Source organism: Gymnogyps californianus, chromosome 7 (assembly GCF_018139145.2).
Source record: "Gymnogyps californianus isolate 813 chromosome 7, ASM1813914v2, whole genome shotgun sequence".
Classification (NCBI taxonomy): domain Eukaryota; kingdom Metazoa; phylum Chordata; class Aves; order Accipitriformes; family Cathartidae; genus Gymnogyps; species Gymnogyps californianus.
Genome location: NC_059477.1, coordinates 13,755,644 through 13,775,233, shown reverse-complemented (window position 1 = coordinate 13,775,233; position 19,590 = coordinate 13,755,644). Strand labels below are relative to the sequence as shown.

Sequence of the window (19,590 nt, the reverse complement as noted above, 5' to 3'; positions counted from 1 at the left end):
GTGGCCTAAGGATTAATTTTCTTCACTTCTTATTCTTCAGCCCAGACAAATAAGGAATAGCTGCAGACGCTCTTTATAACTTGCTGTCATTACTGCAAAGCAGTCATTTGAGCCAGTAGGACTTCTACTCTGTTATGTTTCCATCCTGGTAACTGAGTATGCTGCATCTGTCTCTTCAAGAAGGCTTCACCCAACAGAGACCCCTGTAGCTGGCGTGATGAATCAGACCAGCGTTCTGCTAGGTGATGGGTCCAATCAGCTGGAAGATACCCCTGAACTCACATTAATGGCTGGGCTTGCTCTTTACCATGACCATATTTTTTCCTGGGTACTAGAAGGAAAATACTCCATAATAAGCAGAGTTCTATTAAATCAATCACTGTTTTCCCTCTAAAAGGAAACAAAAAAATCCTTGACAAGTTAATTATTTTATTACTTGTATGGTGAAAACATCAGGTTCTTTTTCAGAACAACTGGAAAAATAGATTGTTTCAAAATATTTGGTACTTGCACTTAGTTTCAAACACTCTAGCCTGACCTCTGTAGACTTACACTCACAAAAAAAATATTTTAAATAGTAGTCTGAAAGAGGCTGATGTTTATTTGTGAGCAATCTTTAATTGTCTAATTTTTTTATGACATGACCTTTGTTGGGCTATTATCCAGAAACTTTCTACAACGTGATCTGTTTCCTTACAATTTTTGCACTCTTGATATTTTCAAAATGTCATCTATGACTGCGTAGGTCTCCTTCCTATCCCCCAAGTAGAACAGTTTGGTTTCTTTCATTTATTATCCTCTCAATTTGAGTAATCTGAGTTTAGGTAAAGAAATCAAAAGCTTTGGCAAAAAAAATGCCTAAAATAAGCTTCTTGCATCTTTTCTAAATAACGCTTAAATACATCAGGTAGATGCCTGATGAAGCCGAAGATCCCCGTTCATATGCAACTTAAATCTTAGATAAAGCTGATCTGGATCAGCTAACAAGTTTCCCTGTTTCTTATGTGCTGTAGCTACTGCTCAGGTTTCTTTGATAGGAATTGGGCTTAATGGGGCTTCAGCATTGTTTCGGATCATCAGGAACAGTTTGCTTGGATGTGGCCAATTTGTAATGTGAATTGTGAAAGGAAGTTCACTATAGTTTACTTCTATCACAAAGAGTCTTTATTTCCATGAAGCTAGTGAAACTAGATTGACAGACCTGAAGCAAGTGCTGCATGACTCTTTTCTAATGGTTTCTGTAATGGTCAAATATCGCAGTTAAGCCAAAGAAAGGATATAAGTGTACTACTTAGACTGTATTGTTCCTACTTCATTTTTCTTCAGAGGAGAAAAGTATATGGGAATGTGGCAAGATGATCTTTGCCAAGGCAACGGTGTTGTGGTTACTCAGTTTGGACTATATTATGAAGGAGCCTTCAGCACCAACAAAATGATGGTGAGTTGAACACCGGATCTTGTGCTGTAGTGACTTTTCCTCTAAGTGTGGTAGCGTTCTGGGGTAGATGAGTGTATGTTAGGCTGTGTAAACCTTCTGTTCTTCTAACCTTCTATTGTCCTGGCTTTTTAAACTGTCTTTATAATCCCTGCTCTGTTTTACCTAGGACTACTTCAGAAACTGCTTTTAAAAAAATTATTATTTGCTAAGAATTAGTAACAGGTTTTTCAGTGTATCTTTAGATCTGCGGCCTGGCCTTCTGTTACAGTTACCACTTTATGTTCTTTATGATTCTCTTCATAGGGGACCGGAATTCTGCTTTCTGAGGATGATACAGTCTATGAGGGGGAATTTTCAGATAACTGGACTCTGAGTGGAAAGGTTGGTTTTAGAGTTGTCACTTGTAAACTGTTACCATCTAAAAAAAAGTCTCTTCCCTTGTAATTTGGTTCCCAATGGATTTCAATTAAATTTTTTATTATCTTCTCTCAAGGGAACACTGACCTTGCCAAATGGAGATTATATTGAAGGTCTCTTCAGTGGAGAATGGGGATCTGGAATAAAAATCACAGGAACCTACTTCAAACCTAGTTTGTATGAGAATGAGAAGGACAAACCTAAAGCATTGTGAGTGTTGAATAAGATGGTTCAGTAATACTTTGGAACATAACTATTGTCTTTTTTCAAAGGCCAGTTAAAAATATTTTTTCCAAAGAAACAGTGAGATTTTGAAAACACTTTCCCTTTTTCATTCCTCTTCCCTCCTGCTTGGGAAATAAAATAAGATAAAAATCTTCTTTATAGCTGTTCTTGCTTTAATTACTACTTGAATACCCAAGTAACAGCATGAAATTACAGGATAGCTGACATGCTGCTACTGTGCTGTAGCAGTCTCAGAATTTTTTTATTTATGTCTGAACTGACTGTTAGAACCTGAGTTCACAGCTGCTGATGACTTTTGAGGTACTGAGAAAGACTAAGTTACATTGGAGTGATAAGTCAATCACAGACCTCTCTGCCTTCTGCGAATTATTCTGTTGGTAAATTAATTCACTTAGTATGTAATTTAATAATGCCAGTGGGGATACATTTGGACAGAATTAGCTAGTTAATACACCTCTTCCAAACAATGCATAAGAAAATAGTAGAAAAATCTGCTGAATTGCAAAAGAGAGCATTTTAATGCCTTGGCAAAGATAATTTTGAAAAGTTTCCATATAACCCTATTTATAGCAGATGCATTAGGTCAATTTGCTTAATTGTCTCTGGGGAAAAAAACATGTTTGTTTTATTTAAGTCATAACAGACATCTTTGAGTAGAAGAAATTTAAGTAAATTTAAAGAATTGTTGTTGAAATCTCAGTATTTGGTAGCGCTATATACTGGTTTACAATAGTAGTAATTGTTGTACAGGATTCAAGATCTTTGAAGCATACTCTCAAATTTCAGATTAAAATGGGAAACACAACTCTAATGTTTTTACGTAGATTACTTCTCAGTATGCTTCCTGAAGCATTCACTGGTAATTTCTTTTGACAGTGCTGACACCTGCAACAGGATGCAAAGTTAAGCAGGCCTCCCTGCTGAACTGAACACTTGCAACCTTAGCAGCTGTCTGCTTTTTACTCCAGTAGGGAGTCTATGAATAAATGTATGTACATATTTGTGAAGATTGCTCGTGAAATAAGGGTTTCAGCTACCCTTTTCAGGCTCTCTTGAAGTTGAAAATCTTGTGGTATAATTTGTGAAAAGGGTTAGAGCCTACTTTTTCTGCTTTGTGAAACTGGAAGCATGGGGGAATACCAGTGTTGCTAGTTCTCATCTCAAATGTGGTGGAAAAGGTACTGATGAAAGGTCTGATGATTTCTGACACTTGATTTAAATCAAGATAGAACTGTTAACTCTGACAGCATTTATTTGCTTTACAAAAGCTTCTCAAAGCCCTAAATTTCATTATATGTCTGAGATATCTATCTATGTATAGGGAGAACAACAGTTCTTGGTTTTCTTTTCGCTATGGAGGATCCCTAAGCATTGGCTGTCAGTGAAAAGATGCCTGAGCTGGTTTTACTCTCTACCAGCACATCCCTAACATGTCATGCAACATCATATGTAGATACTACTGTAGGGGCAGAAGCCATATATCCATCCTTGGTATTTATCTGTGTAGCCATGCTATTTGTACGTTCCAGGATAGTGAGATATTTGGGACATATTTGTACTATGTCCTTGCTATGGGAATGTGCCCTGAGCCTTCTGAATGAATACCAGTGGTGAAGACAAGCCCAGTCAAGTGCAATATGCCCTGTTTTCTTGGAAATCAAACCAGTCCTTTTTGGTTTTAAGCAAACCATTTGCTGGAGGACTACAAGAAAGATTAAGACTGGCTTGTCTAATGTAATAAGGTTCATAGTTGTTCCCACATGCTGGTATTAAAAACATTTTAATCTTGTAACATTATAATATGTTACATGGATTAATGTATGTTAGTTAGCAAGGAAAAAAAATTAAGGATAAGTATAACTTTTTGTAAGTTCTTTTTTAAAGGTGTTGAAAGTCAACACATCAATTAAATAGTAGGTTCTATGTTTATTCTTAGTGATAAACTTGGTTCACAGTAGAGACTGTTAAGTATATCAGCTTTTGGTAAAATAGTATGAGATGTTAGATTGACATTAGCCATGGGTGATTTTCGTAACTGAATGTGTTGTTTCACTACTGTTTGATTTTAATAGACTAACTGGTCATTTTATTAGGCGGAAACTCGGGATCCTGGCAGTGCCTCCCGATGAGAAATGGAAGGCAGTATTTGAAGAATGCTGGAACCAGCTTGGTTGTGAGAGCCCGGGCCAGGGGGACAGATGGAAGGCTTGGGACAACATTGCGGTGGCCCTGACCACCAACCGACGGCAGCACAAAGACAGGTTGGTTCCTAGAGAATGTAGTCAGCAAGACAAAGAAAGTATTGAGAAAGAAACTGGAATCACGCTCTACTCTAGACTAGAAACTCTAACTGTAAAAGTTCAGTTAAAACAATAAATCCTAAACAAAATCTGAACTCTTAATACTCTGCACTGTAAACCCTTTCGGGGACATACTGACATTTAGAATTAGTTCAGTTGTTAGTTTCAGGGTTTTTTTTCCTACTGTATGTCTCATAAATAATCTGTACAATGTCTTTGTCCTTTTTATAACTGCAGCCCAGAATTATTGAGCCGCTCACATACTCAGACACTGGAAAGTTTGGAGTTCATTCCACAACACATTGGTGCCTTCACCCTGGAAAAATATGAAAATATAAAAAAATATTTGATAAAGGTATTGTGACTCTCAAATGCTCACATAGCTTGTTGGTAAGGCATGACATCAAGCTCACTTTGTGGTAGTTTTCCTTAATTCCTTCCATATTTGCACTCTTGTAATCCATGTTGTATTCATTCATGTTTGCTCATAACTTCCTAATTTATTGAATTAAAATCCACAACTAAGACTAAAATCATTGTATACCTAATGGATACTGCATTAAAGTCAGTTTCTGCTCAGTTACCATTTTAATTCTTATACATTGGATCCCAGCAAAGCATCTTGAAATACTTGCTAATTATTGCATGTTAATTTTAATAGTACTGGACAGATGACTAGTCCAAGTAATAGCCCAAGTTCTTGTACTGTCTTGACTCCTCTGAGTTGTATTCAGCTAATACATAAATTCTATAATCCAAATGGCAATTTGTTAAATATAGCTCATTTTTTGGTGTATTTGTAATAATTTTTTTCAAAGTCTGTTGTTGGATCTCTGACCCATCTCTCTTGAATTCCATTTTTTTTCTTTAACTTGTCTGGCATTGACCTATCTGACTGGCCAGTTAATATCTTTCACCTCAGGCTTGTGATACTCCTCTCCATCCATTGGGCAAGCTGGTGGAAACACTAGTAGCTGTCTACAGAATGACCTATGTTGGAGTAGGAGCTAATCGACGATTACTGCAAGAGGCTGTAAGAGAGATAAAGTCCTACCTCAAACGCATCTTCCAATTGGTTAGGTAATGAGACTCTAATTTTCAAGTCAAACTACTGCTGAATTAAAGATGTCTTGTGTAGTGAAACTGTCTAGTCTTTATGCAGTCCAAGTGTGCCAGTATCTTTACTCTGTTTTGGGAGTTGCTTTATATTTCCTTAATCTTTTTAAGGAGTCTTGAATATTCTGTCAAAATAGAAAAATTAAAATCTTCACCACAGTGTATTACATCCTACGTTGTACTTCAAAATGTGGCTGTAGGAAGCTCATCTTGAATGTGGATTTCCAATTTAGTGTCTCTGGATATCCATGCTGTGAAAAGACAGTGTTCAAAGGGCATAGAAGAATAGCGAGGACAGGGACTCGCAGTGTATTCCATTACAGTTCTTGCCAACATGGATGAGCAATGTTCCTATGAAGTATTTGCTTAGATTCTTGAGAGCAATTACAGCTTTAATTGGGTCCTGCCAATCTGAAAGCCAAAATGCTCCAAATTATTAACTATTAGAAGCCTGCTCTGGAGGGAAGTGATGTCAAGGTAGGAAAGGTATCTTTGGCATTGGAGGGGTTGCCCTTCCTAAGTTTTCTCCCAGGTAGATGGTACAGTACGTCTGTTAGCTATACTGTCTTAGTCCACCGTGTATTATTTCAGATGACTTTTCTTTTCTCTCTAATCTTGCCTTCTAATGCTGTGATTTGTGGAAACTTCTTGAAATGAAATCATGTTATGTGTATTGCCATTTAGGTTCTTGTTTCCTGATCTTCCGGAAGAGGGCAGCACAATTCCATTTCTGGCAACAGAGACAAAAGGAAGGCGATCATTTTGCAGTGGGAAATCTGACTCCAGATCAGAATCTCCTGAGCCGGGGTACATAAAGGAAAAAATTAACTAATGAAGGCTTCGTTTTATTTCTGTTCACAGTTTTTTCTCGGGTGGGGGAAGAAAGATAAGCACATGTTGAACTTATGGATATAAGCAGATTTTCTTTTCCTTTGGTTTTTATGACAGATTCTGATAAGCAAACTTGCATGTGATGGTTGTAATAAGCATTTCATCCTTGTTCCGTGCAATGGTTCTTTACTTAAGCCCAAACTTGCTTTTGTCTGTTGTGGATAAACAAGTGCAGGCTTGGGCCTGGGCTTCAGAAAACTATTTGGGATATGAGCACTGGGGGTAATGCAGGTCCAGTGCCCATATACTGCATCACAAATAGCCAGTCACATGGAGCGCACCCTTGAGTCCATCGTTGTCCTGTCCACAGCAGCCTCAGGTGTGGTCAAAACAAGGAAGAGGGATCAGTAGAGACAGTCTTCTGAGAAGGGCTCCAATGACCTGTGCAGATGGTATTAGTAGGCACCTTGTGTTCAGCTTTCCTTATTAGGATTACAGCTTGATGCCAACCAACTGCTGACTTTATGAAGGCTGGAGTGTGAGTGTGTGGAGCTAGGTCAGGTAACTTAATGGGTTTTAGCCTATCTTCTAGCTTGTGCTTTGAAGGGAAAGTTCAGCAGTCAGCAGAGTGGCTCAGAATGTGGGGGCTAAATGATTAGCATGAAGATACAGGTAAAACTTGAACTATAATATAGTACAGTATTCAGCTTTTACATTATACAAGGAAGAAAGCCAATGTTCTGTTTAAAACACATAAACCACAAAAAACCTGCACCACAACCACTCCGCCCACCCCAAACCCACCTGTATGTGGACTGTAAAGGAAAATTACTCCTAAGTATTTCTTAGCACAGATACCATTTGATGGATTTGTACTTATTTTATTATTCTTATCCCTCATGGAATAGGCTCATACTAAATGAAAGATTTGTTCCAATGATTTCTTTTTCATTCAATTTTTATAGATAATTAGGTTTGTAAACTGTCCTCCTCTTCAAACCACCCCCCTCCTTTCTTTTTTTTTAATAGCTATGTGGTAACCAGTTTTGGCTTGCTGCTCCCTGTGTTGCTGCCACGACTCTATCCTCCTCTGTTTATGTTGTATGCCTTAGACAACGAGCGTGAGGAAGATATTTACTGGGAATGTGTTTTACGTCTAAACAAACAAACTGATATGGCTCTTCTAAGTTTTCTTGGAGTGCAAGTGTGAGTATGCTTCAACAATAAAACAGAACTTAGAAGAAGAAGGGGGGGGGGGGGGCAGGAAGGAAAAAAAGATTGGCATGGCTACAAAACCAGAGCGAGGCATTTCAAATCAGGCTATTTTCCAGCTATTTGTGCTAGCTGTAGTTGATCCTGTAGAAAAAGCTGTTATATCTTGTAGAAGAACATGACGACTTCATTTTCATAGGGTGAAAAATGCTTTAAGACTATGCTCTCTCAATAGACTATGTTGGGTTTCTTGCAGGAAATTTTGGCCAGGAACTGTATCCATCCTTGGAGAGAGTAGAAAGGTATGTTCACTGGGCCTTGACGTACAGTATGCTTTGCCCAGTGCTTCTTTCAAGAAGATCATGAAGAAGCGGTCAAACAATTTTTGACCAGGCTTTTTGCTCAAGAGATGCTATGCTATCTTGGTTTTGCTCAAGAGATGCTATGCTATCTTGTTTTTGCTCAAGAGATGCTATGCTATCTTGTTTTTGCTCAAGAGATGCTATGCTATCTTGTTTCCTTAAAATTTGTCTGCTACTTAAAAGCTACATTAGTGATTTCTTACAATAGCTGTCAGTCCAGCTTTGTCACCTACTGCCTTACTCTGTAATGAATTCTAATTCGGGAAGACATTTGCTTGGTCTCCAATTATGAAAGTAGGAAAATAAAAGTCTAGCAAGGAAATTTTCAAGCTGCTTGATTGCGAGTTATATCATTGTATACTTTGTGATTAGGAGAAGAATTGTATAGTTTTTATTCTTAATCATTATCTTGCTGAAAGTGGCTGAACACTGGTCTTAGATGGTAATAGTGTAGTACTCAGTCTCTGTGCTGCAGTAAGAGTGGTTTAATAATCATAACTTTGAACAATTTCAATGTTTACAGTATACTTTAAACCATGTCTGTTTATGAATCAGTATACTTTTATTTGAAATTTTAGATCATTTAGATTTAAATCATTGAGATACTCCTGCCTTCAGATCACCTCTTCCCTTCTTAGAACTGTGGCTTGTGCAAAGTCTGTAATAATTGGAAGCATGGCTTTCATCATAGTAGTTGCTGCACACGGACAAGCTGATATTCCTTGATAGAGATTGAGTGTTACACGTTTGTAATAATAACCAAAGCTGCTGCTGAACCCCACCCCTGAGGCTACAGGTTCCCAGCAAGACAAGTCCCCTTTTTCCCAAATCATGAAGTTGAAGATTCACCTGAGAAAACATGATGCAAACCTCCACTCGGATGTTAAATGTTACAAAACTCAGCAATAACATGTTTCTTGAGTTACTTCAGATCTTCTGTATTTTTAGGTACTGGGCAAAATTCTTACCAGCTGTCTGAATCCTTCACACTTCTGACTGGTTTTTTTGGTTATAGAATAGAGCCCCTCCACTGTGAAGTACTATGTGGCACGTGTCTTCTCTGAATTATGCAGTATATGATGGTCTCTGCAGCCATTTACCTTATTTGCTGGATCATTTCTTCAGTTAAACAGGATGTTTTTAGCCAAGACATCATGTTTATCTGCTTCTTTCCTCTGTCCAGTTTCCTCATTTCTGTGAATTTCTCTAGGTCTTTTTGCATGCATTCTCTACCTGCTCCATTCAGAAAGACTTAGGTTCAGTTGCATATTAAGAGCTAACATTTATATTTGTTCTTTTCCATTTGCTCCAAACCTGAGTCTCTGATTATTGACTGCTATGACTTTTCTAGGTTTCAACTGTTCCAGTCTTATGGTTCCCTCTCGATTGTTAACCATTAAGATTTAATGATTCTCAATCTTATTGACCTGAAAGATATCCAAAACCTGATTCTCGTAACATACCAAGGAATTCAGTACAGGCTTTTCTGAATTTTAAATGAAACTCATACAAATTATATGTAGGCAGATTTCCTGGATGACTTCAGTGTCCAGGCACATTCCCCTTTCTTTGCACTGGAAAACTGAAGAAAAATTCTTTTATGCCAGTGTTGCATGATACTTTGCTTTTCTTCTGCTGCTGAATAGTGGGGTTGTTAAACCTGCATGATAAATCTTCTCATGATTACACAGGTATCATCAAATACAAAAGATGCCTGCTTTGCCTCTGCAGTTGAATGTTTACAGCAAATCAGGTAATTCCCTGAAATTTGTCTTTTAGTGTTTTACTGTTCCTGCTATAGTAGTATCTAGTTTACTTGATTGTGATCCTTTATCTGTCAGCTTTTCTTTGCTCACCTTTGTAAGAGAGGTCACCAAGAAGTTTCAGAGTTCCTGCCAAGAATGTTAGCAAATTCTCCCAATGGGGAATGAAGTATAGCCTCATAAATGCGACAGAGATGTGTCCATAGGACACCATTTAGAATCAGAAGCGTGAGGATGTCTAATCAAATATGCATGTGAATTTCTAAATAGTTATGGCAAAATGACCTGTGCATGGGGAGCTTTTCTGTGTCTGTTAGCTGACATAAGGAATTCTGCTGTAATAATTTAAGTAGAAATTAAAAGGGGTTTAGAAAGGAATTTTTGCCCCTTTACCACTATGTTAAAACATCTTAAAACTGTGAAGACAGTCTCACTTGCAGTAGTGTGTCTTAATCCAGTAATTATAGCCTGGGGTACTACACAGCCATGGCTGTTGTGGTGCGAATGATCTGGCTTATCTTCTTGGGCAGCGGGGCATCTATTGCAAGCAAGCAAATTTGCCTTCCTAGTTTAGATGCAGATATGTAACTTGTTATCCTGTTTTGCTTTTGCTCTCCAAATAGTACCACGTTTACCCCAGCTGACAAGTTGAAGGTGATCCAGCAGACTTTTGAAGAGATCTCTCAGAATGTACTTGAGACTCTTCAGGAAGATTTTCTGTGGTCCATGGATGACTTATTTCCTGTTTTTCTCTATGTGGTGCTACGAGCCAGGTAGGCACTAAGAGTGGCATCGGTCATAAGCTGAGCATAGGCAGTATGAGTACTTTTACCTATATTAAACATTCCTGCTTCTTGTTATAGGACTAATTGCTAGCTTTTTATAACTTAGTAAATTTTCCATTTTGGTTGTTTGCTTTGGCCTGAAAAAGTTTTGAACGGTTAACTGTGAAATGGCTGTGACTTCAGAATGAGGTTAGGGAAAAGCATGGTTTTTGCACAACACCATGTACAAAAAGTAAAAACATTATAATGGTATCTTTTGTTGACCTATTGTCTTTCCCTCTCCCCCATGTGACAGGATAAGGAATTTGGGGTCTGAGGTGCACTTAATTGAAGACCTGATGGATCCTTATCTGCAGCATGGGGAGCAAGGCATCATGTTCACTACCTTGAAGGTATGAAAATTATTCAAGGTTATTAAAAGCTTTCTTCGGAAATTAATCAGCTTTGAGCAATGATGATCAGCTTAGGACAATTGTATGAACATTAGGTTGTAACTTCTTTGACATTTTTATTGAATTTTTTAGCTAGGCTAAGCAAGGAAACTTAACTTAGAACTTACGATAACCTAACAATTGCAGGTACCGCTAATAAAATGGCGCAATGTGCAAATGTACTTTATTCAAATGTAATATTGCTTGCTGTTGACTGTTCTCAGTGATCACCTGGAGCTTGTCATTCCCCTGCAACTTAACAAACCATATTCTCTTTATAAAAATTGAAATGAAGTGCTGCTTTGGAGACTAGCCATTCCAATAATGTTTAACATTACATCAAGATGCTTCAGGAATTCAAGGGGGGGGATGTTTACTGTGTCACTCTCAACATTCTGCTTAGTATTCTTCTCTTTTTAAGTATGGAAAAAGGAAAAGAATCTGTTTTGATGAATATCCTAGTGTACACTAGGACCTCCATAATAGAAATAGGTTGTTTTGGTACCTCAAAACTGTTCAAACAAGTGGGTCTTGTGACAGTTCAGCTGTGTGGAGTTTTTTTGTGGGGTTGTTTTGGAGGGAGGCTGTTAATCTGAAACTTAAATAAAAATCGTAAGCTGAGCGGCTAGGTGAAAATGGTTGTATTTTCTGTCTGTGCAAATTGGAAATAGTTGGGTGCAGAGGTTTTTTCATACCTGTTATTTTTATAGTGCTGCAAAAAGGGAAGGTTTGAGTTGGTTAAAATTTATCAAAGAATGTGTGTAGTAGAAGCAGAATCTTATTTTCCATGAGTGCAAGTGCTGTCTGAGACATACGTAGTAAGTTTCTGGTCATGGCTGACCCAACGCATATTTGAACCAGCATTAAGGAGTGAATAGCTATCGGCAGCAGGTCAGGGTATTTATCTAGGTGATAGAAACCTTTGCTTTTCAGTCTGAGTGCTTTTGAAACGCTTAATCCCTGCATCCTTGTCCTGTAAGAAAATATTTCCTTTTTTGGGTCCTTCTGTCAAAGGGCAAAGAAAGACTTGTGAGCAAAAAAATGTACTTCATCTTGGCAAAGCTGGGAGCTGTGAAAGTATTCACAGTCCCAAATCATGCTATCTTGCTTCATTAGGCGTTGGACATAATTTGTAACTTAAAATCTCCTGTTGTTCTTTTTGCTGGTTTACATATCAGAAGATTCTCATGTGTTGAGTGTCACTGTGTCATCACTGCTTGTAGAAAGCCTAGTCCTCTGTTTTCTTGGATAGGAAAAAAAAAAAATCATCAACCTTTTTGTGTATGATGCTTTATCAGCTTGCTGAGAACTGGTATGTATGCTAAACTGAACTTTGTTTTAATTCAGGCATGTTACTACCAGATTCAACATGAAAAGCTTACCTAGACCATCATTTACGACCTGGCTCTGTGGGATAATCTACTCAGTGGAACTTCACTAATACCCACTTTCTTCCCTGAAATGGCACTTAGAAAATACTCTGTTACAGTTCTGTTGTTACAGATGAAAATATTCCGTTGTTTCTTCTGAACTTTCAGTTTTAAGATTGGAAAACTGCAGCCAGAGGCTATCTGTGAAGTGGTGATGAAGCTAGAGACTTGGTTTGTCAAGTACTTGCCAAGAAGAAATAATTTCCTCTTCTAACAGAAAGATTATTTACTCCTTTTAAATTAACAATGCTGCAAAAAGGCATGGCATCTACATAGAGTACATGTGAAAGTCTGGACCGCATGGCTTCTAAAACAGTGGGTTTGTTTTTATTATTCCTGGTTTGTCAACAGAGATGTTTAAAGAAAATGAATTGCACCACAGAACCATTCAGTCTTCCTGAATTAAGCTATTATGTTTGTTTATTTAAAAAATAGAAATATGTTAGTATTTATAATGGGTAACCTATTGTGTGTTTGACTGTAAAGGTTTTGAGGCATCTGTGTTGAACAGCATTGCTGAATGCAGTATTAATGTGCTGTTGTGGAAATAATCACACTGTTATGGACTTCCCTGTTTACTAGAATTATAAATATACAGGCATTCACCATTCTTTCTGTTTATGAAATAAATGAAAGGCACTGACCACTTCAAATTTTGGCACTGAATTAAATACTTGAAATCTGTAGTGTTCAGTTTCATTACCCTGAGGTCAGAGGACAAACGCTTTCTCTGGAAGCCCATGTGATAGGAGAATGGGAACGTGCTCTTGAACAAGCTGACAATGGATTAGGTTTGAGACTTTTGCCGGTTAACTTATGTGTCAGAGTGAAAAAAGCTAACCTTGTTGCATTTTTGAACATGTAGAGAACAAGCAATTTCCCTGGGCAATTTTTGTGTGTGTGTTCTTCTGTGGTTTATGGTTAACTTTATTTATACCAATAACACTAGTGGGTAACTTGGGTATTGTAGGCACTGTTCTTTACCATGGCTGACTCAAAAAAGGGGGAGGGAGGAACAGATTATAGTATGTTATAATGGCTTAAGTTATGTCAAACTACCATAGATAATGCTAATCATATTTTTGAAATAGTAATCATGGCTTGTGTATTGGCACCTAAATGGAAAGAAATCGTATGTCAAAGTACTGTTTTGAACAGTGACTGTAATGTAGCAATTTTCATAATAAAGTAAAAATGATTGGTCTTTCTGAAATTATTTTTAGTTTTATCAGAGGAGGAGAAAGTAATTCTGGCAAGATGACATTTAAAACTATTGTTATACTTGTTATACTTGCAACAGACTATAGTGATAATAGAATGTACAGATAATAGACTTCATGTTTGAAAACAATTTTTTGTAAGCTTAATCTTATTTTTTAAATTATACTGAATAATTTGAGGAGAGATAAGCAATAATATGAATAAAAGGGAAACTATAAAAAGTTAATTTGAGACGGGAGGGGAAAAGATACACAACTAAGGATGGAGAGTATAATGAGGTATAAGCACACTTAATCTTTTGTGCTAGATGTAGTCTTTCCAGGCAGTCATCTCTTAGAACTCAATGTACAAAAAATATTTAACTGAAACCTGTTGGAGCAGAACTGCTCTCTGAAAAGGAGCTACGCTGAACAACTGAGCAAATCGATGGCAATAATTTTCATCTGCAAAGATCTGAATTCAGGATTTATTTCACCTTTTGTAGGAGTGTAATCATTAAAAACAGGTTTGGTTTTTTTCCCCTGTAACTGTTCAGTGTTAGTGTGTGTTTGTCTTCAGACGTTTCAGAAGAAAGGAAGGATTTTAATCTTCAGCTTTGATGTGTGAAAAGCTTTGTTTCATATGACCTTACTCCCATATTGATTCTGTGCCTTAAACTGAGAATGGTTAACATGGGAAGTTTTTCCATAATCTTCCTGCCTTTCAAGAAGGAGATGTATCTACAAATATGTAGCAACTTCAAATGTTTAACTTCATTCACTGTGAATGATGCAAAGTTGAGAACTAAAAAAACCAAAGAATACATCTGTCTTTACATATATACACACACACATATGTATATACACAACCTCTTACGAAAAGTAGTGGTATCGCTACTGAATTTAGTTTGCTGATTAATGGAAGCAGACAGCCTGGGCTGGATTATTTTTGGCCTTTCCGATATGTAGCTCGGTTATTAGCTGAAGAGAATCCTAGGATTAAATGTGCTTCTGACACAGATTCCACTTTACAGCCTATGTGGGCTGTGATGCATTAGGAAATCAGTACAGACCAGCTTTTGATTTGTTGTATTTCTGTAGCTAACAAAGAAATGAGTTAACCTGCAGGACTTGTCCAGCTGTATTGCTTCATGGTAATTACTTTTTTCTCTTTTTTTTTTTCCTTAAATTGAAAGCTGGTTATTTCTTGTGCTGCAGCAGAAATCCTATAACCAGCAACAGAAGACCAGTGTTACAGTATTACAGATTCTCATTGTAATTGCAGGCATGGTAGCTGCAGACAGACCCTAAGAGATGCGTGCTCTGTTGACTGGGAAAGTTGCTGAGAATAAGAAACTACTTAAGTGGGAGACAACTTAAAGTAGGCTTTTTATGCAAGAAAAGGGTTAAGAGGATTTGTTCTCTTCTCCCTGGTAATGAGTAGTTCTAAGGTTAGGTTTCTGCGGATTAGAAAGGAGAGGATGTCCATAGATTAGCTAGGGCAGTGAGGTTACTTGCTCTACTAACATCCAGCAAATACTCTTTCCCTCTGGAATTTCTGCATGAGCTGAACATGATGTATTCTGTGGTGTTTGCAGGTAAGAAAATATGCATTGTAGTGAAACCATTGTACTGCACAGATGCATTTCCCCCATGCAACTGTGAAATTAGTTTCTTCGCATAGCTACAGCAAAGCTAATTAAACTTGATATCTGTTTAATTCCCATTAGCTAAATATTAGAGATATGTGTGAATGGGGAGTAGGAGCTCAAAAGAGAATTTTTTCCTCGCTCCTAATCTTCACAAAGTATTCTGACTTGAATGCCAGGTGCTATACATTATTGACTTATTTTGCCAAAAGTAGGTTCACTTCCTAACTGTATTTGTTTTTATAAGCAGTTTGGGGAACCACCTGTCCTGGTATGTTGAGGGAGAATGTAGAGGAAAGATATGTGACTGATACGGGACTGTAAAACAAATCCTTTCTTTGAACTACCTAGCCATGTACTTCTAAGTTGATTTAGTATCAATATGGCGGTGTTGTCAGGTAGTTGTTTGGTTTGGGTTTTTTTAGTGAGGCCAGGCTGCTGGCAGTAAACAGCTGGAAGTAAAGCTGGCTGCCTCACATGACTACAGTGCTCTGCACTCAAGTATTCTTCTCTGAATGCGCTGCTCTTTTAGGAAGCGATGCTTTAGTGGCATTTACCCCATGTAAACAATGTACTCGCACCACCACTGGAGCTGTAAGCTTTTGTTTTAGAGGGAGGTGGAATGAAACATCACTGAATATATCTGATTACAAAGAGTAATAGCATAAATTGTTCCATCGGCAACCTTACGTATGCAGGTGTGATTATCTAAATCTCACAGAATGCCTTACATGAACATAAAATTTATTCAGTCTTTTTTTTAACCTGTACAACCTCAGACTTGCAATAAGTGGTTCTTAGGTAAAGATAAGGATATGTGGTTTCAAAGGACAGGTATCTACCTTTGCTTAAAATGTGTCAATTTATTCCACTAATATTTAGGGTTGCTTTTTTAGTTAAAACACTTTCAAGTTTCAAAGTGTACAAAAAGCAAGATTTTTTTACACTAGAAAAAGCAGCTGACCGATTTCAGTGATGAGACTAGCCTAATTAAGTTTGTTTAAAGCAGAACAAAAAAGTCCTGAATATAGGGCATGTCATTTGAGAGATGCTGAATGCCTCTTATTACCATTTTTTGCCTACTCCGGTTTGCTGATTTATACTGGCTTATTTACAACAAAAGCTTTCTCAGAGTGTTCCCTGCCCTCAAGCTAATTTGCAGTCGTCAATATGCCAAATCATTAATGTTGACAAATTTAAAGATATGAGTAGTTTTCCATGTTAGAAGTGCTCAATAACCTTGTCAAGCATATTAACCAAAGCAGCTTGTAAGAGCCAGGGGGGTTGATGTTCTGAATGTCAGGTTCTCTGGTGTTGTCCCCTTTAGAGGCCTGACAGCATCTGAAATTGTCCATTTAAAGACAATTCTGAAAACTGTATTAAAAGCAGGGCTTGGGTTCCCTTGCAACTCTAGCCTTGTATCAATAAGACCTTCTGGTCTGCCTGACAAATAGGGTCAAGGAATTTCACATTCTGCTGCTGAAGGAAGTAAGCCCTGCAGCCCAAATTTGGGATAACTGATGTTTGTAGACATGAGGTGATGGACTCCTTTGACTCAAAATTCTGGCACACTCGGCGTGGATATCCAGCTCTGTCCCTAATAACAGGCAAAGAGAAATGTCTTCTATTAATGAGCATCTGTAATTGTGTGCAATGCATGTGAATGGGAAGGACCTTACACTGGCTGGGAGATTAGTCAGGTAAGCCCTTTAGTAAGAACTTCCATCTAATTTATTTAGATCCCTGGGATGAGGAGACCCTGAGCTCTGGCCTTATAGTCTGTGTAGATATAAGTCTTAGGAAATGAAGGCACAGTAGTAGTTACAAGTTTGTTTGAACTCTGACCTTTCCCCTTAAGCAAGCAATTTAGGTCTTTTTCTAAAAAACTGCACAGAAGCAAGATATTATTCTTCCTCTCTTCTGGAAATGACAATCATCTATTGCTACTGACAGCTGCTGAAACCAGGCTTCACGGTTCGAAGCTGCTTTCCTTTTGTTGTGTGAAAATATGAAACAGCTACTACTTTATGAATGAGGTGAGCTGTGTTGTTAAGAACTTGACAGACTTTGATGTTTAAATGCTGCTTCTGTCAGTGTGAGCATAAACTCTGTAGTTTAAAAAGGCAACAATGGATGGAAAGGTTACTAACTCCATGTTTGTTATTAACCCTAGCAGCTCTCTGATAGCTATACCTGAGGATTTCACCCAAAAAGGCAAGCAATCAGCATTCAGTTGCTTTCTCAGTTTTTCTTGGAAATCCGACGTCGCCCTTCAAGACAAACACTGTGTCTAAAATTTCTAAACACACTCAAGTTAATCCCACATCTGTTCTCTGTGGAAGCAGTAGTGATACCAGAAGCTACAAGTCTCTGTGGGAAAAAAAACAAATTAATCTCTTGAGTATTTTAAAGGGGTAACAATATTGTTAGTATTTTAGCATCTCCAGAACTGTTCTTCTTTGTCTCTGTTTGCAGGATGATTCTCAGTGGTGTATTTAAAAATGAAATAACTGTTCAATGGAAGATTGTAGAATATTCTTTCTTTGACAGCAACAGGGTAACTTGCTTGCTTGCTTTGGTTTAGTTCTTTCCCATTCTGAGTCACTGTGCTGTGCAAGATCTATCCTAGCTAAGAAGAAATAAATATGATCCAGCTCCCAGAGGCTGAAAGGGATCTTGATTAAGGTATTCCTAAGACTATACTAGAGATGGTTGTGGTTTTGGGGTTTTTTTTTTCCTCTTTTCCTTTCTCTGTTTTGTAATACAATATAAGCAGTGCTAATTGTCAATATGGTGACATGCTGGTTTGGTAGACAACACTACTTGAACAAAGCAGGTTTTAAGATTGTGGTAATTTCACTACAGTTATCACAAGAAAAAAGATTCAGTTTTCAGTATGCATCTGAGGAGTCTTCTACAAAAAAATTGAGGGGTTTTGCTTGTCTATTTTGAGGTTAAGGGGTCTTCTAAACTTTCTTTTAACTAGTTAAACCAAAAAGCTTTTGGAAATGTTTCTTGTCTTTCACATGTTTGCCTATATGTGTTTGCAGGGACCTACCCTACTTACATGCCTACAGGGCACGCAGTCTGATGCTTCGAAGCTAAATAGGCCAAAACATAGGAAGAGCCAGATCTAGACTTGAAATAACTAGAGTTTTATTCTGGAGAGAACTGGGCTTTGAATGGGAAGCTACTGTAAGTACAATGTGTTGAGAGCCTTCTGGGTGGCAGAGTATCTTTATGGATAAAAGTTATATATGCTTTGAGTGAACAAACTGCTATAAAATCATGTATCTGGTAACAGATGCATAGTAATAAGTACAGTTGATCACAGTTGACAACCAGAATATATTTTTAGATGTAAGTTGGCCAAACAAATTCAGCTAGGGTTAGAGCAGTTGTCCCAGAAAGCCCAGCTACATTATAACAGGGATTTTACACATTTATTCTTTTTTGAGGGGAAAAATGTTGGGTTGGTTTTGGGGCTTTTTTGAGGGATGTATGTGATGAGATTTTTAAATCTGGACTTTCAGTATGTGAAATACAATGTATAGACCAGGAGTTAGCTCCCTTATAGTACCTCTGAAATGTTTGGACATGCTCTTTTCTTTTGTTTTCAAACATCCTTTACCACAAAATTGTAATCAGGATTTTGAATTGGAGTATGCTGTTGGATGTCTGTGTAGACTATATAAAGCAAAGTAAACAGCCACTGTACGTGGGAACCAACAAATGTCAGCAGGGTCTGTCTTTAGTTCTTGAAAAATCTGAAAAAACCATCCTAAAAATCACCTAAACCATCCTAAAAAAACACCAAAAAATCCTTCTAAAGCTAGAGAAGCTTTAGAATTAGTAATAATAATAGGAAATGGGGTTTCTGAAATGTAGCTTATGGGATAAGTTGTCGGAAGAAGTTTCTTTTAGGACATAACTTGCAGATTGAGTATCATCGCTTTTGTAAATGCTTCTGCTACTGAATCTGGAGCTGTAGACTCTTAGTTTCCAAAAACAGGGGAGGGACAGAGATCAGCCAAGCTGAGAGTTACTTGTGTTTGCATATTGCTGTTATTCAGTGAAAACCAGGAGCGCCACTGTCCTGAATGTACTTTGCAACATAGGGATTCCTCTTTCCATGTCTGTACCATCCCACAGTAAAGATTTCTGTCTTCAGTAATTAAGAAACAGGTATTCATGACTGGATTTATATGGTCTGCTTTGTTAAATTCATCATTAAGCAGATCAACTAAGCTTAACAAAGGGGAAGGCAAACTCTTAAAGGAAAAGAACTCAGACTATTGAAAAAAAATGAAATAATTGCAGCTCAAAACCCAGTTGCATTGGGTATTGGGGGAGGATCAAACTATATTTGTATTAGTCTTTGAAAGAAGAAATCATAATTTTAAAAGCAGTC

At 37.6% G+C, this 19,590-nt stretch overlaps 1 protein-coding gene across 1 annotated transcript in view; it reads left to right on the top strand.

The window, feature by feature from the left end:
* ALS2 (alsin Rho guanine nucleotide exchange factor ALS2) overlaps nt 1-13,537 on the top strand; it is a 41,263-nt gene extending 27,726 nt beyond the window's left edge. The window contains exons 22-34 of the mRNA XM_050899707.1: nt 1,327-1,438; nt 1,742-1,819; nt 1,932-2,065; nt 4,195-4,362; nt 4,639-4,756; nt 5,324-5,481; nt 6,202-6,324; nt 7,378-7,554; nt 7,817-7,862; nt 9,614-9,675; nt 10,309-10,458; nt 10,766-10,862; nt 12,249-13,537. Coding sequence (XP_050755664.1) covers nt 1,327-1,438; nt 1,742-1,819; nt 1,932-2,065; nt 4,195-4,362; nt 4,639-4,756; nt 5,324-5,481; nt 6,202-6,324; nt 7,378-7,554; nt 7,817-7,862; nt 9,614-9,675; nt 10,309-10,458; nt 10,766-10,862; nt 12,249-12,287 — 1,462 coding nt within the window. The 3' untranslated portion in view covers nt 12,288-13,537. The remainder of the gene's footprint in view (nt 1-1,326; nt 1,439-1,741; nt 1,820-1,931; nt 2,066-4,194; nt 4,363-4,638; nt 4,757-5,323; nt 5,482-6,201; nt 6,325-7,377; nt 7,555-7,816; nt 7,863-9,613; nt 9,676-10,308; nt 10,459-10,765; nt 10,863-12,248) is intronic.
* Nucleotides 13,538-19,590: the final 6,053 nt, after the last annotated feature.